We start from the raw sequence: 23,977 nt of genomic DNA, 5'->3' as shown, positions 1-23,977 counted from the left end.
TAGGATCTAATAATGATTAATGAAAGCCAAACAGTTGAAGACCAAGACTTCATGTTTGCTAGTGTTTGTTATTGTAGGATAGATAGTAATCACCTAAATTAATTATAGGATACGAGTGTGATCCAACCAAATGACTTTTACGAACTACCAAGAATTTCCTCTCATCTTATTAGAAACTACCACTTTCCTAGTATGTCAAGTATCTTCCTCATAATTTCCATTCACTTCCCTTTTCTCTTGAATTATTGTCTACTTCTATCCTAACTTGTACAAGCATGAAATACGTAGGTGCTAATTGCAACATATACTATGTATAATTTTGATAGAGCTATTACAAAATTGGGTCTGTCTAATGGACAGTCGTTAAGATATATATTAAGTGTCATATTTTTTAAAATATAAGATTAATTAAAATAAATAAATAAATACAAGCAAGAGTATGTAAGATTAAATAGCGACAGTATGTGAAGGTATCCTATTTTTTAAAAAGTAAGATTAATTAGAAAAAGTAAATAAAACAAATAAGAGTAGGTAAAATTAATTAGGAATGGTATGTAAATACAAGAAAAAATAATAATTATTAGTATATATATATAATAATTTTAATAAATTTTAGATGTATTAATGAAACACCCGTTAGAAAAACACTTACAAATTTGGTCTATCAATGTTTTGGATCTCGGGGCCTGAAGTATTAATTCACCATTTAAAGCTTAAAACAATTGCCCCTGATCAGTGCCCTTGTCCCTATTTGTGTGTGTATCCATGTGTGTATAGAGTGTGGTTTTTGGGAGCGAGGGTTGACTCAGACATCAGTTGACGTCAAAGTCGTTACATCATCAAAACTAGTAAACTTAGCTCATTTCATAGCTACGATCCTACCTCGCTGGTTCTTCCATCGTTCCTGGAAATTTCTTTTTACAATATTGTAATAGTAAATCGCGAGTATTATACCCTTTTTGCCCTTCATCAGGATGTGAGAGAGAGAGAGAGGTACTTGCCTTTAAGTATTCCAAATCCTTCCTCAAAATCTTCTGCCCTCTTCTCCCCTTTGTTCTTATCTCTTTCTCTCAGCAGTTGTAAGTTACACACCTACGCTGCACCAGAAATCATTGGAATCATTTCCTGAAGAATGGCTGCCAAACGGTTGTTTGATGATTCCGACAATGATCATTCCGACCAATCTAACCCCAAGCGCATCAAAACTACCAAACCAACTTTTGCTTCGTATGTTCTACGTTTTATTCTTGATTTATCACATTTTATTCTTCATTTCAATCACAAGAAGGTCTAATATCTTGAGTTTAAAAATGATCCCATCTTGTTTTGGTATTGTTATTTGATCTAAAGTTTGAAATAACTTTTTCTTCTCCTTTTGTTTTGATCTAACAGTGTGATTAAAGAGGTGGTTACACTTAATTTCTTGGAGAACTTCTGCTCATCTTTAGAGCCAATGCTCAGAAGAGTGGTATGGTTGTTAGCTCTCATTTTTCATCAACTACCTGATCTAGTTTACCATTCTAAGTTCTTCGAATCAATAATATTTCCTTGAAATTCATCTTGATCGATCTTTTTTTGTTTTTCTTAGTTCTATGACTTCTCTTAGAAAGTTTCTTCAAGTTAATTACATTAAGCAAAAACCACCAACATCTCTATGGTTTGATAAGGGATAATTTGGACGTAGCAATACAAAAAGACCGAAGAAATGTTACTATAGTTTTCAAAATTAAAAGGCACAGATAAACAATTAAACATCAAGGGAGGCCAATATAATTTAGGCATTGGTTTACCGTTTTTATTCCTCATGAATAACGGAGCTTCATATGACAATTGTATCAGGTGCATGAAGAGGTGGAAAACGGGCTAAGACGCAATCTTCGATCTCTAACAAAGGCTCCATCACTTCGAATCCAAGCCATTGATGAGCTACCGACCCTACAACTGATATTCAACAAAAAGCTTTTACTCCCAATATTCACTGGAAGCAAAATTACAGACACCGAAAGCAACCATCTTCAAGTCGTCCTCGTTGACACTAGAGGTGACGGAAAGGTCCCAGCATTTCTTCCCTGCTCCCTTAAGATTGAAATCGTGGTTCTGGATGGCGACTTCCCCGCTGGGGACAGTGAAAATTGGACTAACGAAGAATTCGACAAGCATATTGTGAAAGAAAGAACTGGGAAGAGGCCTTTGCTTGCTGGAGAATTGAATGCCATCATGAGGGATGGATTGTGCTCGTTTGGTGATATTGAATTTACTGACAATTCGAGCTGGATTCGGAGTAGAAGATTCAGGCTTGGTGCAAAAGTGGTTCAAGGGACCAGTGCTGCCGGTCAAGTTGCCAGAGTTCGACCTGCCATGTCTGAATCCTTTGTTGTCAAAGATCACCGTGGTGAATGTAAGTTTATTCTCCCCTTCTCTAATTACACATTCTTTTATTCCAAATTCCCATTTCGTGCTTTAATTTATGTATTTTTTTTCTTTAATTTGGATTGATGGGGTAGGTACTTACACCGTTCGTGCATGAAGATAATTCTTAATGCAATACTTGATCTTTATTGGTTTTGAAAACCCTAGGACTTAAATGGTATTACATTAAAATTTCCTTTCCAAGAAAATAAAATCATTATTGTGAAGAGTCTTAAGTTAAGTAGGTTGCTGCATTGTCCTACCTTGTTTCATTTTCCAATTCGCAGCCTGCATTTGTTTAGCCGCGTTACATTTATTGAAGGGACAAAATTATAAACTGTAACCAAACCTCAACACCCGAGAGCATGCAGCTTCTGAAAAAGAACAGAAATATGAATGATGCATCTAACATTCGACTTTGTTCAACAAATCTTGTTCTAAGTTCTAACTAGGGGTTACATGTATGGTCCTTGTTGCTGCTCCCTCTGCCTTTAATTAGACTCAGATTTAGAACTTAAAAATGGTTTTGTTGTCACGCAGTGTACAAGAAACATTATCCACCATCACTAGATGATGATGTATGGCGTCTGGAAAAGATAGGAAAAGATGGAGCTTTCCACAAGAAACTATCTGCAGAAGGTGTAAACACTGTGCAAGATTTCTTGAAGCTCAATGTCATTGACCCCCAAAAGCTTAAAAAGGTACTGCAAAAGCATTTTATATTTATGCAGACATTATTATAACTATGGGATTTGTCTTATGTTAAAAAAAAAAAAGAAAAGAAAAAACCTGCACATTTGCTAACTTGGATCTTTCTTGTATGCGCCAAACTATATTAATGTGTTACCATACTATATTACTGATGGGACTCGATTGACTTGAAAGTGTTTTTATTCATATGTTATGTACACCTAACTCGTTACTAATTTATTCACTTCTTTATCAGTCCAAAACACAAGAAACATACAACAAATACGCAAGTTTTTTTTTTTGTACAGAAAATTAGTGTTTCATCAACATATATAAAGTGGAATCATTTCTTTGGATTCAACAGATACTTGGACTTGGGATGTCGGAGAAGATGTGGGAGGTGACGTTGAAACATGCGTGGACTTGTAACATGGGGACAAAGCTCTACATGTCCCGGGGATCCAATTACATAATCATCCTTAATCCAGTTTGTCAAGTTGTTAAGGCTGTCATCAATGGACAACATTATGTTCTTCGTGATTTAAAGATGATGAATAAGGTATGACAAAGATTGATTATATTCTTAATCACATGTATTCATTCATAGCTGTTTTTTTTTTTCTTTTCTTTTCTCGTCGGAAAGCTATTACGATTGGTACATCCATAATTTGGCACTAATTAAGTTGCTCGCTATCATCATCAGGGCTATGTCGAGAAGTTGGCCCAAGATGCTTATGCAAATTGGAAATCTTTGGAAGAAATCGAAGGTCAAGTTAACGAGACTGCATTATTAACCATGGGTACGTAACTCACCATGGTCTTATATATGATGATAGTGAGTTATTTTGAAAGGAAAGAATTTGTTGACAATTAAATCTCGTGATGCAAAAACAGGTGAAATTGGGGACCAAGTTCCAAATCATCAACAGCCAAAAATGGGCAGTTCTTATCAGGGTGGACAAGCACTATTACTTGATGGATCCACAAATCAGATGGCATCAATTGCAAACAATGAACAAGTGACCTATAATGACTGGGGTCTCAATTGCAGCTACCTGTGGACTCCCGCGCAGAACAGTGGCCGCTATTTCCCCGAGTCCTCCTCCGAGGGTGACTTGCATTAAAGTGGCTGGTTATACCATTTGTGCCGAGGCTCAAGATGCAGCAGTTGTACATAATTATCAAGTCTTTTTTTTTTTTTTCCGAGCAAGTAGAAACTTTTAATTTATGCCACCCCTTTGTAAAATGTTGTGGTTTGGCATTAGGATTGTTGTTTTTTTTGCTGACGGAAAGTTCCTAGTAATGCGATGTAGTCAACTGTCATTGATCTTTTTTCTTCTTGTACAAAGGAGAAGATCAAATAGTTAAATCAATAATTTGTACGAAGCAAGCAAATAAATCAGATATTTGTCCCTTTGTACATGTTGAAAATTGATCTAATACACCAACCTTAACTGATGAGTGTCTCTTTATTGCAATTTCTTGAATTCGATTGCAATTTATTGCAAATAAAGTATTTGAAGATGTTTTTGAAGAGAAGTGGGGGGGGGGGGGGGGGGAATTTTTCTCTTGGGCTAACTAATTGTGACTGCTAGGAAAGAACATCATCGATATCTCAAGGTAACTGTTGGGGTAGAAATTCCCAACAACATCGAGCATTGGTATCAGAGTCCGATTAAAACAATTTTACTGGCCTAATCAAATTGTTGGGTAATCCGGTTGATAATCTTAAAAAATTATCCACTATCCCATATTAGTTGTGTAATGAAGTATATAATAAATTAATCTTGTAGAGTGAGAATGTCCAATAACACCTTTAACACCTGGCAATCCAATTTTGGTGGTGAGGTTTAATCCTGTAAATTTTTCGATGCACAAAGTTGTAATATTAGGGGGGCCAGAAATAAACAAGCAAAAGTTAAATAAAGTTGGTCAAGTAAAAGAGAATACATATCCGGGCTTTTGGTTACCCCATCAAGAAAATTCAAACAAGTTTCGCTGGCAACTTTTGCTTTAGTCAATTCCTTGTCTTCCAGCCTTTTTCTCAGATGTTTACAGACAAATTAATTTCGCTTTTCCTTTTTGGAGCCTAGTAAATTGATCAGGAGAATACTTTTTTTTTTTTTTTTATGACATAATAGATTCTATTCTATACTTACTACTATTTTACCTCAGGAAGAGGAGGATCGAAAGGCATCAAAGAGGAACTCGATGAGCTATCGTCGGTCCAGAGTCCAGACAAGTGCCTACAAACTTGTTCAGTGCCTACAAACTTGTTGGCGAAATTTTCAAAAAAATCTGGATTTTCGAACATAAGGCAAGGGTTAGGAGAATGCTTGTTTGAGTAAAAAAAAAAGGAAAAAGAACTAGCCCTCTCTGTCATTGGATCGTACGAAGAGTCTCTGCTTTCTACGCTCTTTCCAGCAAGTTTAATTGGAACTCGAACGGTGGTCCGAGATTTTCCCCATTCTTGTTTTTTCGGATAATTAATGCGGAGGGTCACCGAACGTCACAACTTAAATATAATGAGTAATAAGCACAAAGAGAGAGATGCTAATATTCACCACCCCAATGCTTAAGCTCTAAATGAAAAAAAAAAGTCAGTGAGAAAGTGCTCAACATTTTTTTTCTTCTCCTTTGAACGGATAAACTACTTGACTCAATCCAACCCAAATTTCCTCTACCTATTTTGGACCTACAACACGAAAGAGGTCATTTCTTTCCTTCTTTCTTTTTTTTTTTTTTTTTTTAAGGATATTATCATGGTTAAAGTTTTAGAGGGTTTATTTGTTCCCAATTTGATCTGTCCTAGGTAAACCGTTAAGGAGAGAGCTTAAGCATTTTCGGGTTTATTTAGTGGTTTAAATGGTTCATTTTCTTCTCTTTGCCAGGGGTGCTTATTTGCAAATTTGCATGGTCAAAGTTCGTATTGAATGAAATCGTGTTCCAATAGACTTGAAAGTTTGTCAAACTTAATAAATTCTCAACAAACACGTTTTTATTTTTCATATTTGTTGGTGTGAAATTTCTACCTTATTCTTTGTTAAAATTACATAACACAGTAAGTTATAAAGCAAATTACCCGAAAAGATACTAAACTTTTTGAATAATAAAGTTTTGATCATTTAACTTTTAAGATGATGTATTTACCCACTAAACTATCAAAAGTATATATTTTGAGCCATTTCATCTATTTTCATCATTAAATCTACCATATTTAAGGGTCGCATGAGTCACGAGACATAATTATATTTGGCAGATTTAACAATGAAAATAGATGGAATGACCCAAAATTTATTTTTTTGACATTTCAGTGAATAAATACGTACTTTTAAAAGTTCAATGATAAAAAAATTTTCATCGAAAAGTTTGAAGGCTACCTGGGTAATTTGCTCTAAATTATATTACACAAACTCGATTGAGGTAGGTTCGGTCGAGTCCAAACTCAAGATTGAGTAAATTAAAACTATATCGAACTTGACTAATGATCTACTCAAGGTCGATTCAATTTGTTTACCCCCCCCCCCCCTGCTAGTCCATGTGGGGAGAGGAAGTGCTGTTCACGGAAGTTTCAAAACATTGGCGACAGAGTATGAAGCTAAGCTCATTCATTATAACATTATAGTTTTCCATTTGATATCTAAGGTTAAATGAAACACAAATTTCTGCTGAAAAGTAAGTCCATATTCACTACCAGACCAGGTGGCTGTGGGTCAGAAATTCTGTCCCTTATACCAGAATCCTTACTGTTGCGCATTTCATTTACTCGTTGACAAGAGAAGACTAATGTCGGTCTTCTCCTGTTAAAGTGCCCATCTATAATTCTTGAAGAAAAATGAGTGCTGCTTCAGTTCGTTTCCTAAAATCTAAGATGAGTACCGTTCAACTCTTTGGTTCTTACAATTTGCAAATGATGTTTCCAATTATCAGCATTCTCATGATCTCAACCATGATTCAATCCTCTTATTGTGCCATTAGCAATGAATCCTCCTGTGACGGATTGTTCTATAACTGTGGAAACCTACAGGGCATAGCTCATCCTTTCTGGGGGGGAAATCGACCTGAATCATGTGGGATCCGTGATTTTCAGCTGCAATGTGTAGAAGAACAGCAAACCCTGATTCTTTTTGATGATATACAAAAGTTCAGGCTCCTAAACATCGATCAGCCTGCTGGAAGTATGACTCTTGCACGCACCGATATCTGCGACAATGCGTGTCCACAGGGATACACAAACATTTCCTTGCCAACAGACGGTTTTCTCAAGTACAAGGAGCAAACTGTTAGCAATCTCACAATTTACTACGGTTGCAGCTTGGATCTTCCATTACTTGGCTGGGATAGCAGTTCGAATCAGACGCAGTACAACACAACTGACAACTTTCACAGTTGCTGCTATCAGCAGATCACGAACTCGATAGCAAGCAGAGTTTGTTTTGCTGATTATTATCCACATAGCCAAGAGTGTAGCTCTCTTGCTGTAGTTCCAGTTCTTAAGGAAGCTTCTGACGAACTCTGGGCCTCGAAAGACCTACTGTCAGCTGCAGAAGCTCTATTGCAAGAAACTATCAATCAAGGTTTTGATGTTGAGTACAGGGAATTAGTAACTGCCTGCTCAGGTTGTGAGGCTTCTGGAGGAAACTGTGGATCTAACAAAGATCGACAAGTTAATTGCTACTGTCAAGATGAAATTCACCCAACAATATGTCCAAATTCGCCTAACGGTATATATGGTGTATATTATGGTTTTTCTACCTTCTTTACGGTCAAGCGTGCTTTCTGTTCTGTTGCATACTAGTAAAATCTTTTATTCTTTTGGAATTCTTTTTAGATTTCAATAGTATATTTAATATAGGAAAAAATCAAGACTACCCAACTGTCCAATCAACATGTTATTAATGAAGGAGTAATTATCAATTTTTCCTCCCGTCACAGGAAATCAGTCTTTTGGCTCCCCTCCTAGCAACCATGGAAACAATAATGATCTTCTAGTGAAGAAGCCAGTAGTAGGTATGAAATTACTCTCCTTCGTATTGTCGTTAATTTGTTTTGCTAATGTTCTAGCCTTTTGAGTCACAAGCTGAGAATACCGCATATCTTTGATTCCTTTTGCAGCTGGAATAGTAATAGTGGGAATAATACTAGTAGTAGGTATCTGTATAGTTATCTGGTGCTGTAAAATCAAGAAAGGGCAACATGGCCGAGCCATTTTGTTACCATTTAAAAGAATTTCGAAAGATTTCCAAAATCTTGACGAATTGATGGAGCAACATGGACCTCTGGCCCTAAGAAGATACAATTATTCAGATATTAAAAAAATGACAAGCTCATTTAAGGATAAACTTGGAGAAGGAGGATTCGGCGAAGTCTACAAGGGAAATCTTTCCAATGGTCGGGATATTGCAGTAAAGATCCTACGAGAATCCAAAAAAGATGGAGAAGCGTTCTTCAATGAGGTCTTAAGCATTAGTAAGACTTCCCATGTCAACATCGTCACCCTTCTGGGATTTTGCCTGGACAGGCAAAAAAGAGCTCTTGTCTATGAATACATGCCAAAAGGGTCTCTAGACAAATATATCCATGGAGAAACTGCAACTAAGACTGAAAATCACCTGGGATGGGAAACGCTTCATCGGATTGCAGTTGGAATAGCTCGAGGACTAGACTACTTGCATAAGGGGTGCAACACTCGAATTTTGCATTTTGACATAAAACCTCATAACATTCTTCTGGATGAAGATTGCTATCCTAAGATATCTGACTTTGGGTTAGCACAGCTATGTACTAAAAAAGGAGGTATCGTATCAAACATAAGAGCTAGAGGAACTCCAGGTTATACTGCCCCAGAATTTGGCAGCAGGGACTCTGGAGGAGCTTCCGAGAAGTCTGATGTTTATAGCTACGGTATGATGCTTATGGAAATGGTTGGAGGAAGAAGGAACATTGAGGTGGATGTAAGTCGTATAAGTCGAATCGATTATCCCTCTTGGGTTTACCAGCGCGTGGTGCTTGATGAAGACTTGGAACTACAGGGCATCGAGACTCGAGAAGAAGACGAAATGGCAAGGAAAATGTTGCTAGTAGGTTTGTGGTGTATACAAAAAGATCCGTCTAAAAGGCCAGAAATGAGCAAAGTGATCGAAATGCTCGAAGGTAGTTTGCAGGCCTTAGAGAAACCTCCAAAACCTTTTGATGGTGGTATTTCTTCTCCAGTTCTGCAATAGACTAACAGAATTGTTTAAACCCATCAAATTTCTTTTACATTTTGTCATGGAGTGAAAAAGGCGTGTCCAAGATTACAAAGAAGGCGCGGTCAATCAGCCTGAAGAAGACAGGCGTGGTTTCGAAACCACGCCTTTCCTCTGGTTTAACAGAATTATACTTCTGTTATGCGCAAGTGGAGCTGATAATTCTAGAACTCCACGTGTCATAACCTTATTAGTCTGTTTAGAAGTTAGTTAGTCCAGAATTGTCCATAAAAGCATGAAGGAATCCGGATGATAGGCAGATTTTGTCATAATTCTCCAAGTGATTGTAAAGGTGATTTGGCTTTGCCAAATTCCCTCCATTTTCTCTTTTTCCCCTTCATTCTTTCCCCTTCATTCTGTATCCATTGTTTCTGTTTCTGAAATTGATCTTTTCCCGCTATTAATGAGAAGTTGGAGTTCATTATTTGTTCTCCATTTCCAATTCAAATAACTCGCTAAGAGATTAGCTCACTTCTGCTGCAAGAAATCTGTCACCATTGCTATAATTAGGTTCAATACCATAACACATTTTTGTTCAACTTCTCCTCCATTAGTTATATAATGTACTGATCACATAAATTCACCGGCAAGGACTCATCAAAGTTGTATAACGTCTGCTCCTCCAAAGTTCAAAACTATAGGGGAAGTTAATATCTGACAAACTCATGACATTAGGTTGTAGATCAAAATTTCGATGGCACGAAAAGGTTAAAGTGCCTACGTTTTATATTGTTATACATATCAGAATAATTTGATCCGTTATTTCACATATATGTCAGTGGCCCTTCTTATCAGTGTCATGATCAGTCATTGGCATAGCGAACATTGGCTTCAGTAACTGGCACCGACTTGCACGTCATCTTTGTATTTGCAAGTCGAAGAAAACAGCATCCCATCCGAACAAGTTAGTAGTTAAGAAAAGTCATCTGCTAGCATCTTCGACATCTTAAAAAGGGATTAGATTTTATAGTACCAGAGATAATATATCTTGATGAATGAAATGGACTAATGCATGTGGATTTTGAAGGACATAATAAAAAGAGTAACCTAAAACAAAAGCATCTTTCTTCCTTTAGGGGAAAAAAATTTTTGCGCTACTGTCCTGGGCTAGTTGCGGGCACACCGTCTATTATTCCCTTTGCGGTCTACCTTCGGAGCCGATCTCAAAGACGAACACCAGCGGTATTTGGAGTCAAACAAGTAGGAGTATTATATTAGAGAACCAAAAGGCAAGTTGACGCTCAATTTCTTGCTAATTTAATGCAAAGTCAAGTCGTGACCGTGTGGGTCATCAAAAATGAGTTAGGAACTGTAGGACCTGGTTACAGTATTAGTACAACAAATCATGAAATAATCGAGATTGAATTCCAAAGAGTCATAGGAGGAAAGGATTAATGCCTTTTGGGTTTAAGTTCAGCTTTATCTATCAGCCTTTCCTGTTTCAGTTATGAGCATTGACCATTTTCATTCATCTATGACGAATTCACAATTGATTTTCTTTATCTTGTCCGTCATTTCATTTTGTTATTCTGCCAAGGGTGACCAATTCAAAAACTGTAGTCTTCTTTACAATTGTGGAACCTTAATGGGCATAGGATATCCTTTCTCGGGAGGTGATCGGCCAAACTATTGTGGTCGCAGAGGCTTCGAACTGTCCTGTGCGAATGACCAGTACACACATATTTGGTTTGATCTTGTAGCTTACCGTGTATTAGGAATTGATCCACTAGTTCGAAAGATGACAGTTGCTCGGCTTGATCTTTGGGAAGATATTTGTCCGGTATCAGTTAATCGAATTAAAGATTCCACCTTGTCAAAATTAAATCCCGGTTCAGACAGAAGGTTTAGGAATATCCACATTTTCTATGGTTGCACTTCTGAGGTTATTGCTAAAGTACAAATTCAGAGTAATGTGTCGTGCTCAATATTTGGACAGAACAGTGGTGTCTTTTTTGCAGGTGAATTTGTATCTAGTGCTCCTGGATGTACGACCCGCATGGTTGTTTCCATTCAGTTTGCAGCTTATATTGATCTCTGGGACAGAAAAATAACACTTCAACAAGCTCTTAAACAGGGAGTTGATGTGGAGTATGATACCTTGGAAGCTTGCTCATCATGCGAGGCTTCGGGTGGTAAATGTGGATCTGATTCAACTTACGAATTTATTTGTATCTGTCAAGATCAATCCCATCCAAAGGTTTGCCCTAAACATGGTATGTAAGGGTTCCTTTCTTTTATCTTTTTTTTTTCATGCGTTCATTTTGGTTTTGCGTTCTTGTGTTGCTGTCTTTACTGACCTCTGTTATAAACTATCGTTGGGAATGGCAGCATGATTTTGACCTTACACAACATTACTTGAAAAACTTAAATTTTAAGTGCAAATGAGATACTGAGAACTGAGAAGATTCAAGTAAACACAAAACGTTAGAGACAAATTAGCACCTCCTCTACCGTAGAGATTGCTAGTACTCAACTTTATGCCTTTCCAGATATATATTAGAAAAATCTAAAAGGCATTCCAAATTGAAGACACAGCAGCAGTAGACTGATATTCTACAAAGAAATCGAATTCCTTTCAGTCTGGACTTCTAGTAACTTATGAAAGGAGACTAATCTGGTGCAAAGAGTGGTCTTGGATTGTAGATACAGGTGTGTCCCACTCAGTGATGCTACGAGCACTAAACATGTCCTTCAAGCTAATTGCTATTGTGCTCGCTAGGAAATTATCCAAATGAAATGAATAAAAATCTGACTACGTAAGCATAATATCAAGAATTGCTCTAAAGTTCAGAAAAAATGATATGTTTAAGCATCAGAATCTGTCAAAATGAGTAATCTAGAAAATTGTTGCTTTGTCCTGTTTATCACAATGTTGAGTTCCTGGTATTTATAGCAACTTGGTCAGCATGACTAAGATGGTTCGTGTCTCTTTTGCCACTTTTTGTTGAGCAAGCGAGAATCTGTTTTGCTACATGGTGATTTAGTTAATACACATGGAGGGACATGAAGAAAACCAATAAATAGAAAGAAACCAATCTTTGCAGTCTTCGCTCTTCCTTATGCATGTTTTATTTGCCTTGCAGGAAAGGGGCGTTGGTTGAAGCGGATGATTGGTAGGTACCTCAACAATTTTTTCTCTTAATTGCCACCGACATTAAAAGAATCTCAAGCGGTGTCCCTTTCTCTGCGTGCAGGAGCTATAATGGCTGGAATAGGAATACTATCCTGTTCAGTAATCTGCTATTGTTATTACAAAAAATATTCAAAGAAAACTGCGCTTTTCTTGTTTTCAAGAAAAACAGATGATAAAGAACTCGAAGCCTTTCTTGAAGAACATGGATCTCTCGTACCTAAAAGATACAGCTACACTGATATCAAGAAAATGACACATTACTTCAAAGAGAAACTTGGTCATGGAGGATATGGTGAGGTCTACCGAGGAAATCTTTTTGACAAGCGTCCAGTGGCAATAAAAGTTTTAAGTATGACCAAAGGAAATGGAGAGGAATTTATTAATGAGGTTGTAAGCATTAGCAAAACTTCCCATGTTAATGTGGTCAATCTTGTTGGATTTTGCCTTGATGGTCGTAAAAGAGCTCTAGTGTATGAATTCATGCCAAATGGATCACTTGAAAAGTATATCCATCATGACAGCAAGTCCTATTTGGGATTGGAAAGGCTGCATGAAATTGCTATTGGAATAGGTCGAGGGCTAGAGTACTTGCATGGAGGATGCAACACGCGCATTTTACACTTGGACATAAAACCTCATAATATTCTGCTTGATGAAGAATATTGTCCTAAGATATCTGATTTTGGGCTGGCGAAACTATGTGCTCGAAAAGAGAGTGTTGTATCGATGTCAGGAGCTAGAGGAACCATTGGCTATATTGCTCCTGAAGTGTTCAGTAGGAACTTTGGTGGAGTCTCCTATAAATCTGATGTCTATAGCTATGGAATGATGATCCTTGAAATGGCTGGAGGAAGGAAAAATGCAATAAACGTTCAATTAAGCAATTCAAGTGAGGCATATTTTCCAGATTGGCTATATGATCGAGTTCTGATTGATGAAGACCTAAAACTGCATGGTCATACTATGACAAAAGAAGAAAATGACATTGCAAGGAAGATGATATTGGTAGGACTATGGTGTATACAGACTAATCCATTGCATAGGCCGACAATGAGCAAGGTTATTGATATGCTGGAAGGTAGCTTAATGTCGTTGGAAGTTCCCCCAAAACCATTCTTCTCTTCACCTTCAAGATCAGAAGGAGGATCTTTGGAGATGACATTGCTGCCACAATCAATTTTACCTACCTCTTCTAGTTCACCAGCTGATTCTGGCACCAGATAAGCATAAATCACACTTTTAATGTATTTTTAAGCCTAAAGTAGACACTTCAGTATATATGCTAGTCTTTGAAGCATCAACAAAATTTATGCAACACATGGATGCAGACTTGGAAAGTTCATCAGTCGATGAGAACTTCACAAATTCAGTCTGCAATGATTGTATCTGCTGAGCACTGGTAAGCACAAGAAAATTGACTGGATGACAATATGTCTCTGGTTTTTCCGGGCTTCTGGGATTTAACATTCAAATCAGATAGGAGAAAATTCCTATAATTTGGAACTCTGTTATAGCAACGAGGAATATTTCGTAAGTCTGCAGCCCATAATTTGGGTCAGACTTGTATATATTTAAATACTATTAACTTGCCATTTGTAAAAACTTCAATTTCGTTCACAAATTATACAGGTGCTTGAGCAGTAAAGCGATGGGTACTTATTAAAACCAACCCGGCAGGAGGACTGGGTTGGCGGTTCAATCGCGGTTCAAGTAGTTGAACCGTTGGATCACACTATATAATAAAATAAATATATAAATTATAATATAAGTACATAAATTCTTAAATATTAGCAAGCTATAACCTTGTTCATACACACAAGCCATACTCATACGTGGTTCTAAGTTCATAAATTAATATTGATATTATACACAAACATAAATGATAAATCTATGTGTAAAAGAAAGAAAGAAACCCTAATTTTCAAATCTTTTTTAGATTTTTCTCATCTAATTGGCCGCATAATGTCGAAAAGACGACAATGTTCATGCTAGTGTAACTAGTCAAATTAAAAAATTGGGTAAAAAGGTAATTTCAGGAAAATTTTTAAAACCCGATGGGTTCATCAATAACCACCGGATTTGACAGGTCACTGGTTCGATCACTCAAGTCAAACGGTTCCAAGCGAATTATCTGCAAGTTCGATCTAATTGCTAAACTAACCCAGTTTCATGGCCGATTCACCGATTTGATCGGTTCAACTATTGGGTCGAGTCGGATATAATAACTATGATGCATACTACTCAACTAATTAACGCAGTAAATCGAGCCACTGGCAGAGTCAAGACAATTGGGAAGGTTGCAATTAATCACTTTTTTTTATAAATTTCTTGGGGTTGGTTAGAAAATGATCCTATAAAGTTTTATTTTCTTATGAAGGTCAAACTTAGACACTACAAATATTTAACTTTATTCAGCATAAGATTATTTTAAAAAAATCTCCAAAAATATCTTTCAAATTGTTGATGAGTGTTCCAGAAAGGTGTACAATTTTTTTTTGTCCCATTATGGGGGAAATTGTGGGGAGGGAAGTGGTATTCTCAAATTTTAGAGAGTGCAAACATAAAGCAATTTGCAAAATAACATCAACTCTGGGTCATTTTGTAATTTTTCATGAATGGTGCGGTAAACCGATTACTGGCTCACCTGAATGCAATTCCGCCAATGAATCCAGATGATACAATCGGTTCGACGGCAAACAATTGCTAGTCAAGTTCGGACTGCGACCATTCAATTTATACTTGAAAGCTATACTCAAGTTGAGGAATTATAACAGGGCAAAAATAAAAAAGTATGGCAGACTACAAAAACAAAGTATCAGACAAAAATGGAATTTTTATGAATACATATTTGTTTTATTTGTCATTTTAACCTCTTGTATTTTGGTTATTGAAACTTAAACAAATAAAAAATAAATTAAAATAAAATGTTTGTGAAGAAAAAAAAGGCAATATAATGCAAGGTGGAACAGAAACTGAATAGAAAGTAAAACAAAAGACCGATTGAATAATAATTTCGTATAGCCCGTCATGTCAATAATTTCATGGTGATTTAAGTTGCTAATTAATGTTAGCTGCTTAATAATTTCGTAGTGATTCAGTTTAGATATCCCATATATCAGGTCATTTTCATCTTGGATATCATAAACGTTTCAAGAAGATGAAATAGAAATTGTTTGGTTCTCCATATGAACCGGAAATGGACTGCAGTAGGAGTTGGTTTGTAGTCTTATTAAGCTACGCACTCTTTTGTTTTCATTTTCAAGTGTATTAAAGCTACTTCTTCTATTCCAATCCAAAGAACAAAACTAATGACAGATAAGATGAAGAAACTCATGGCAGATAAGGGAACACACATTTCCACAGGCACTTGCAGCAAAGACCAATAATGTGTCTTGACTCTTGAAGAAACAAAACGGAAACATCCCGATTCTCTCTCGATACTCTAGAGCCTCCTAACGTTAAAAACAACCTCTTCAATCCTTGCTCCAATTCCATTTCTCTATTGTTCAATTAGGCATTGCAATTTTTTTCCCGGTTCATGATACCCAGAAATTTGACAAATAAATCATGAAAGTAAGTTGTGCGTCCTCAATCTTCAGTTGCCAGTCACGCTCTTGACCTCTATCCTCCCTGTTTTATGGTTTGAATGGCTTAGGCCTCCATTTTGTAAAAAAATAAAAAAATAAAATCTGGTACCAAAATGTTAAATGCCTGAACTTTAGTCCAAATCCTTCACTAGTTAGGATGGTAGTCGGAAAAAATCGTAAAGACTCGGCACGATAATTTGATCGAGCGTTACACTCCTAGTGTCGGTGTCTCTTTTTTCCCTGTCATGATCTGTAAATTGGAATTGGTCATTGGCTTCAGCGACGTACTGGGACTTTTGTCTCTGCATTTTTAGTCAAAGTAAACGGCATCTTATCCTTGTTAGTATAGTCAGCAATTTATCACTTTTTTTTTTAAAGTAAGTTTTAATTAGAAAATTCAGTAGTATTATTTAAGTAATACAGATGATACTGAATTGGGTTATTAAACAAGATATTGCTGACGGAAATCTGGATCTTGATGAATGAATGAGGTTAAATACTATTTGAATTCGGTGAAATGGAATCAACACAATCACCAAGAAACTCATCCTCTCTTTTTTTCCCACTTGGTTTTTGAAATTTGTGATAGCATCCTGGGCCCGTTTGCGCCGCCCATCTTATAGTAATTGCTCATGGAGCCAGGACAAAACACACGGGACCATGATCAACTCGACACTCAAATCCTTTTTTTTGTAAAAAAAATTATTAATTGCAAAAGTCAAGTCGTGAGGAGTAGCTCATGAAAAATGTCAAAGGACTTGGTTATAGTATCAGTACAGCTAGTTTATGATCTGATCAAATTTGCATTTCAATTGGTTTGGGTAATTAGCGTTCCAACTTTTTACCTCATCCATGACAAATTCGTACATGATCATGATCATCTTCTATATCTTATTCATCATTTCATTTTGTTCGTCTGCCGATGGTGATGAGTTTAGAAACTGTAGCCTTCTTTACAACTGTGGAAGCTTACGGGGAATAGGATATCCTTTCTGGGGAGGTGATAGGCCGGACTATTGTGGTCGCCAAGACTTTGGTCTGGACTGTGTAGATGGTCAATACACAACCATGCTGCTTGATGATCTGTCTTATGTGAGTTATCGTGTATTGGCAATTGATGCATCAATTCCCAAGATGACCATTGCTCGCGATGATCTTTGGAATAACATTTGTCCAGACCAATATTCATTCCATAACAATGCCACCTTGTCAAACTTTAACCTCAACTCAGCTAGAACTGTAAGGAACCTCCACATATTCTATGGTTGTACTGCTGAGGTTATAGCCAAAGTACAAGTTCAAAGTAATGTTACTTGTTCAATAGACGGAGAAAAGGGTGGAGTTTTTTTTGCAGATGAATTTGTATCTGGTGTTGAGGGATGCAAGGTCAGCTTGGTTGTTTCGATCCAGTTGGCAGCTTACAATGACCTCTGGGACAGGAAAATCACACTTGAAGAAGCTTTGACTCAGGGGTTCGATGTCGAGTATAATGCTGCCCTTGCGGCCTGCTCTTCATGTGAGGCTTCTGGGGGAAAATGTGGATCTAATTCAACATATGAATTTATTTGCATTTGTCAAGATCAGTCCTATCCGATGCTTTGTCCTAAACGTGGTATGGTGTGTTTTTCTTACTCATGTTTTTATTTAAATCTTTAATTTCATATTGCTTTCTTTTGTCCTAGTAATCATTTTTGGGCATGCAATGATATGAACCTTCACCGTAGACAACATCACTCGGAAAATGTTGAAATTTAGTGCAAATAGGATTCTGAAAAGTTTGAAGCAAACGCAAACGTTGGAGATCGCACGCAAACGATTGCAGGTGCTTGGAATTGTGCCTTTTGCACCTCGACCAAACCCAAAACTTCTTCTAAACTAGACCAAAAAAAAATGAACCTATGTTGAAAGTTCCAGAAAGAATTTGTATCCCTTTTAGTTTTGTACTTCAAGTACCTGATGTTCAGAAAATAAAAGATTACTGAGAAATACCTTTCAAAAGGCAGTCTTTGCTTGTGAAAACATGGTAGAATACGAAACAACATGAATGTGCACTGCAGTAGGTGATGCTAGGAGCTTGAAAAGTTACCTCAATGCTCAAGCTAATTGTCATTGTTTTAGTCAGGAAGGTCAGTAAATAAAGAATAACGTGATGACCACAATAACCTAAAAAAAGTGGCGATAAGCGATAGTAAGATAAAGAAAACTTGTGGCTATTGCAGCAACCGAGAGAGAGAGGTTTACGAAACATGCTATGCATATGTATCAGAATCTGCTGTTAAAATTCAAAAAGGTGTTTTGCTGTCGGTCCTGTTATCCTAATATAGAATTGACCAGCAACTCGTGCCTCTTTTTCACTTTTGGTTGAGATATCTGAATTTTCTGTAGCTACTTCATGACTTAGCAAATGGATTCGAAATGGTTAAAGTACCAAGTACAAAGAAGAACAGCCAAATAACCTTAAATGAGACCAATTGTCACTTGTCTTAGCTCTTCCTTACTGACATTGTATTAGTCTTGCAGGAAAGGGTCATTTGTTGAAGGTGCTCATTGGTATGTTATCTTTCCATCGTTGTTTCAAAGGAATTGCCGATATCAGTGATTAAAGAATATTAAGCAGTATCCCTTCTGTGGTTGCAGGAGCAATGATGGCTGGAGTGGGAATACTGTCCTCAATAATATGCTACTGTTATTATAAGAAAAGAAAAACTGATAAACAACTCGAGGCCTTGATCAAGGAATTTGGATCCCTCACACCAAGAAGATACAGCTACTCTGATATCAAGAAAATGACGAAGTACTTCAAAGAGAAACTTGGTCAAGGAGGGTATGGTGAGGTCTACAGGGGAAATCTTTTTGACAAACGTCCTGTTGCAGTAAAAGTCCTGAGAACCAACAAAGGCAATGGCGAGGAATTCATTAATGAGGTTGCAAGCATCAGCAAAACTTCCCACGTTAACGTTGTCACTCTTCTAGGATTTTGCCTTGATAGTACCAAAAGAGCTCTCATCTATGAATTCATGCCAAATGGATCGCTTGATAAATATATCCATCATGAGTTTGAGCCCCGCTTGGGATTCGAGAGAATGCATGAAATTGCAATTGGAATAGCTCAGGGACTTGATTACTTGCATGGAGGTTGCAACACACGCATTTTACATTTTGACATCAAACCTCATAATATTCTTCTTGATGAAGAATTTTGTCCTAAGATATCTGATTTTGGGCTGGCAAAGTTATGCGCCCGAAAAGAGAGTATTGTGTCGATGTTAGGAGCTAGAGGAACAATTGGATATATTGCTCCTGAAGTGTTCAGCAGGAACTTTGGTGGTGTCTCCTATAAATCTGATGTCTACAGTTATGGTATGATGATTCTGGAAATGGTTGGAGGAAGGAAAAATGCAATAAATGTTCAAGTAAGCAATTCTAGTGACATATATTTTCCACATTGGGTATACAATCTTGTTCTGACTGATGAAGACCTAAAACTGCATGGTCATACCATGACAAAAGAAGAAAATGATATTGCAAGGAAGATGATATTGGTAGGACTATGGTGTATACAGACTAATCCAGCACATAGGCCGACAATGAGCAAGGTTATTGATATGTTGGAAGGTAGCTTAGAGTCCTTGGAAGTTCCCCCAAAACCATTCTTATCTTCACCTTCAAGATCAGAAGTAGTATCTTTGGAGATTACAATGCTGCCACAAAAAGTTTTATCTACTTCTTCAAGTTCACCTGCTGATTCTGGCACCAGATAAGCATAACAGAACTGTAAGGTTTAAGCTTAAAGTAGACATTTTTGCATAGTTGCGATCTTTAATGCATCAAGGAGAAGTTGTGCAATACGTGGATGCACACTTGAAAAAGTTCGTCAATCAACCCAAACTTCACTAGTTGAGTCTGCAATAATTGTCTCTGTTGATCACTGGTAAGCACAAGAAAATTGGCTGGATGACAAAGTCTCTGATTTTTATGGACTTCTGGCATTTAAATTCAAGATGGTAGGAGAATGACAAAAAAAAAAATTCCTTTACTTTGTAACTCTTTTATAGCAAAGAAGAAGATTTCGTAGCGCTGCAGCCCATAATTTGGGGCAGTATGCCGAGATCTGCGGGTTTAATATGAGAAAAGTACTATTTCCTTGGTTCAGTTGATAATGTGATTTTTTCCTTTAATCCTCTCGTGGTTTCCTACTTTCTGTGTGCAAAATTAGTGCGTCTCTGGAGAAAACTCCTCTAATATTAGGAACAGTTGAAATTGTTAGTAAAATTTGCTTCTAACATATCCATCTTTGTGGGGCAGATGGGATAAAAAGAGTCCTTAAAAAATAAAAAGAAAATTTTGCAGAGTCTTCAATAGATGCAGGTCATGATTTTGATATGTCAAACCTTGTAATAATCATTTTAGTCAATCACATGATTTACATTTTTGCTACATAGTACACATCTTGAAATGATTTTAAGTAGAACCAGACTCTTTCAATCAGATTAAGCCTCCTAAATTAGTAGCCTCAACCATGGAAAAACACAAACTCTGGTAGCCTTTAAAATGTAAAATTACAGCTCTGCAATTACAATAATAATGACTTTCCTTTTCATTTAACTTGAACTTTGGTAGATGTAACGGTTCTGGAACAGTTGTTCTCACTTGATGAAACAGTTTGACAGAATTTTGTTTTGCTCTTGGGTATATATATAGCTAACTGACATAGTTTGCAGTTCCACAGTGGATAGCATCAACATAAGAGATGAAAATGGGTGCATTGGATACATGTTAATTTGTAGGACAAAAATGAATGAGTGGAATCAATTTAACTAATGCTGCTACATCCTTATATGTACAGCTCCTTTAAGGTGCAAATATCTGGCAGATCGAAGCAAGCAAAATTCAAAAATCACAAAAGGGATATGACATACATGCGACTAGTTAGGGGAAGCCAGGCAGATATTCAGGTACTGGTACTAGTGGTTGTTGAACTGCTCACCGAATTTGTAAGGATTGAATCTGGCGAGCTAGTTAACTGATTAATTTTCAACAATACAACGTCATCTGCTTGATTATCCATTTCTTCTTTCTTTTCTGCATTGTAATCCTTGTTTTGGATTTCCAGCAGTGCTTGTAGAACCTCCTGCATAGTCGGTCTCATGTCCCTCTCATATTGTAGACATTGAAATGCTAACTCTGCTACATCCTCAATCATTGCTGTCAGCTTGTAATCTGAACCATATCCAAGATTATCATCCACAAGTTCATGCAACAAGTGGTTTTGGATCCTGTGAACAGCTATGTTTGACAAATTTATTTCATGCCGATGCCTGGTGATGTCTACTGCTGGCATTGATGATATGAGCTCAATCAACACAACTCCAAAACTGAAGACATCACTCTTATCTGTAAGGTGATAGCATTGATGATACTCAGGGTCTACATATCCGGGAGTTCCTTGTGGAGCAGTTGAAACATGTGTAGCATTAATTGGGAAGAGGCGAGATAGACCAAAATCTGCTACTTTAACACAGAAATTGTCGTCCAGGAGGATGTTGTTGGTCTTAACATCTCGGTGGATAACATCAGAGGCATGTAGGTAGGACAATGCACTTGCAGTTTCTATGGCAATGTTCATTCTAGTACTCCATGGAAGGGATCCGGGCCTTGCTAATGGACCGTGAAGGTGATCAGCAATGGTGCCATTAGGAATGTATTCATACACAAGCAAGAGTTCACGGCAGTGGCGAGAAGTGCATCCATATAAAGAAACCAGATTCCTATGGCGCAAGCGTGTCAAGATTTCAACTTCATTCCTGAAGTGCTCAACTCTTTTGAAGTTGCTTTCATATAATCGTTTCACAGCAACTTCACGCCCATCTCTCAGTTTGCCTAGCCAAAATGTGCATTGGTATATATGTCAATCAAATTGTGATGCCCATAAAGATCAGGCATACAGTAATATTCATGTCTGCTCACCTTTGTAGACAGTGCCAAAGCCGCCATCTCCAAGCTCTTTATTCGGATCAAAACAATTAGTGGCTTCTTCTAGTTCGGTGTAAGCAAAGATGTGCACTCCAAGGTAGCCGCTAGCCCTTTCAGGATCTATCACTGAAGAGGAATAGGAAGAAATGTCTCGAGATATCAACGTTGAACCAGAATCGTGGTTTTTGTGCCTACGTTGATAGACAAAGAATATAACGCAAAGAATAAGGGCACTCCCTGCAGCAGCACCAAAGCCTGCAAAGAAATTGTAGGATTTAAAAGGAATTATCTATAGTTATTGACTCTTAAATAAACGAAATAGTTAAAGAAATGGACAAAAACTCAGTCCAAGGAGGAAGGGGATTTACCAATTCCAATCTTCAGTCCCAAATTTAACCCTCCACCTGCAGTATTCAATCAAACGGAACAATATGTAAGTACCATTTGGAAAGATTACAATTGTTGGTAACATGGTAAATCATGCTGAATAGCGGTTGATGGGCACAATCAATTCCATAACTTTAGGTACAGCAAGAAAAGGATTGTTTTTCAAGCAACACACTAAATAGATCAAAGTATTGAAATAGACAGCATTCAACCAATAATACTTGTATTGAATTTCCAAAAAGTTTTGTTTATCCTAGTAAGCTCTACTGTTGTTACCATCATCACAGGTTTTTGGATGGATATGGTCATCACAGTAACACACAAAATCATCGTAATAAGAACTGCATTCCCCTCCACTCCTCCTGCATTTGCTGCAGCTATCTCCATCCCACTGCAGAACAAATCCTTTCTTCAAAACATCAGTATAATTCATTGCTAACAATCTTTTCAGGCTGTCAGTAGTTACTGGCGCATTCACTGGAGGCTGACATGACTGTTCCGAATAGTTCCGTTGATCAAGGAGTTCAGTATGGAAAACAGCAAAAGCATGATGACTAGCATTACATGCACAATCCAAGGGGTATTTCTCTTCCTGATACGGCTCAGTGCAATTGTAGAAGAAGAAAAGATCCACAGTTTCAGGGCCATAGCTGAATGGAGTTCCTCCGGTGCTAAAATTATGTTGTGGGGCTGGACACTGGTCACTAACATTATACAACTCAGCTTGAGATAGCAAAATTGAATCATTCGTGTAAAATATGTCCCTGATGATATAATCATCATCAGAGATTTTCAGGATGGGGTTTCTGTCCCTGCAGGTGACATTGAACATTGGTGAGCCACAATATGACTCTTGCCTGCCTGGGATCCAGAAGGGATATTCTATGTTCAATCCATTCCCACAGTTTTGAGGCTCGCAAGCACTTGAATTTGTGTAAAAGCATGCAATTCCATCGATCAAAATAATGAAGAGAATGGCTATAATTTGAATACAATGACATTTGTGGGAAGTTCTATGATCCATTAGTATGGAAAAGAAAGAAAATAGCAGAAGAGAGCCAAGGGATGTATGAAGTTAGGCACAGGAGTGCAAGGAAGCATTGGCATCAAAATTCAAAAAGTAGCTGCCTTGATCAAATTTCAAAAGGAAGTGTTAGCTTCACCTTTGGTTTGTTGTACCTTACGAACTGAGGTTTGACATTCTTCAGAAGAAGGACAAATTTTTCTTCAAGACTTTAAGCAAAAAACAAGAGACTAATTATCTCACTCTTGGTGAATGAGGTGTAGGTGAATGATAGACCACCTCTTGTTTTTGAATAATTATTCACCAAGAGAATAATTATTCAAAAGCAAATGGTCTATCATTCAACCGGGGTGTAGGTGAATGATAGACCACCAAGATGACACGATGTTTGACTTCATGAATACCCTAGTACAAGACTTCTTCTTGTTGGTTAAAAATTTTGGAATATTATCCCAGCATAAATAAGGAATACTTAATCCTTGCACCCCTATTCCTAACCCTTTTTTTTTTTTTTTGGAAAGGCTCT

At 37.2% G+C, this 23,977-nt stretch overlaps 4 protein-coding genes across 4 annotated transcripts; 3 read left to right on the top strand and 1 right to left on the bottom strand.

The window, feature by feature from the left end:
• Window positions 1-1,059: 1,059 nt before the first annotated feature.
• On the top strand, window positions 1,060-4,515 carry LOC113767307 (protein SAR DEFICIENT 1). The gene is made up of 7 exons (XM_027311354.1): window positions 1,060-1,227; window positions 1,393-1,468; window positions 1,840-2,398; window positions 2,950-3,110; window positions 3,464-3,658; window positions 3,803-3,899; window positions 3,994-4,515. The coding sequence occupies exons 1-7, from the start codon at window positions 1,133-1,135 to the stop codon at window positions 4,221-4,223; spliced, it is 1,413 nt and encodes a 470-aa protein (XP_027167155.1). The 5' UTR covers window positions 1,060-1,132; the 3' UTR covers window positions 4,224-4,515.
• Window positions 4,516-6,927: 2,412 nt separating this feature from the next.
• On the top strand, window positions 6,928-9,940 carry LOC113767558 (LEAF RUST 10 DISEASE-RESISTANCE LOCUS RECEPTOR-LIKE PROTEIN KINASE-like 2.4). Its single transcript, XM_027311696.1, has 4 exons — window positions 6,928-7,823; window positions 8,035-8,109; window positions 8,215-9,361; window positions 9,875-9,940. The coding sequence occupies exons 1-3, from the start codon at window positions 6,935-6,937 to the stop codon at window positions 9,321-9,323; spliced, it is 2,073 nt and encodes a 690-aa protein (XP_027167497.1). The 5' UTR covers window positions 6,928-6,934; the 3' UTR covers window positions 9,324-9,361; window positions 9,875-9,940.
• Window positions 9,941-11,004: 1,064 nt separating this feature from the next.
• On the top strand, window positions 11,005-20,173 carry LOC113767977 (LEAF RUST 10 DISEASE-RESISTANCE LOCUS RECEPTOR-LIKE PROTEIN KINASE-like 2.8). Its single transcript, XM_027312185.1, has 7 exons — window positions 11,005-11,560; window positions 12,431-12,460; window positions 12,542-13,693; window positions 13,809-13,862; window positions 16,897-17,679; window positions 18,588-18,617; window positions 18,705-20,173. The coding sequence occupies exons 1-7, from the start codon at window positions 11,086-11,088 to the stop codon at window positions 19,826-19,828; spliced, it is 3,648 nt and encodes a 1,215-aa protein (XP_027167986.1). The 5' UTR covers window positions 11,005-11,085; the 3' UTR covers window positions 19,829-20,173.
• Window positions 20,174-20,641: 468 nt separating this feature from the next.
• On the bottom strand, window positions 20,642-23,646 carry LOC113767639 (LEAF RUST 10 DISEASE-RESISTANCE LOCUS RECEPTOR-LIKE PROTEIN KINASE-like 1.2). The gene is made up of 4 exons (XM_027311794.1): window positions 22,704-23,646; window positions 22,409-22,444; window positions 22,035-22,295; window positions 20,642-21,947 (listed from the first exon to the last, which is right to left on the bottom strand). The coding sequence occupies exons 1-4, from the start codon at window positions 23,449-23,451 to the stop codon at window positions 21,019-21,021; spliced, it is 1,974 nt and encodes a 657-aa protein (XP_027167595.1). The 5' UTR covers window positions 23,452-23,646; the 3' UTR covers window positions 20,642-21,018.
• Window positions 23,647-23,977: the final 331 nt, after the last annotated feature.

This window comes from Coffea eugenioides, chromosome 4 (assembly GCF_003713205.1).
Source record: "Coffea eugenioides isolate CCC68of chromosome 4, Ceug_1.0, whole genome shotgun sequence".
NCBI classification, from domain to species: Eukaryota; Viridiplantae; Streptophyta; class Magnoliopsida; order Gentianales; family Rubiaceae; genus Coffea; species Coffea eugenioides.
Note: the sequence above shows the minus strand (reverse complement) of the source record. Positions and strands in the feature narration are given on the sequence as shown.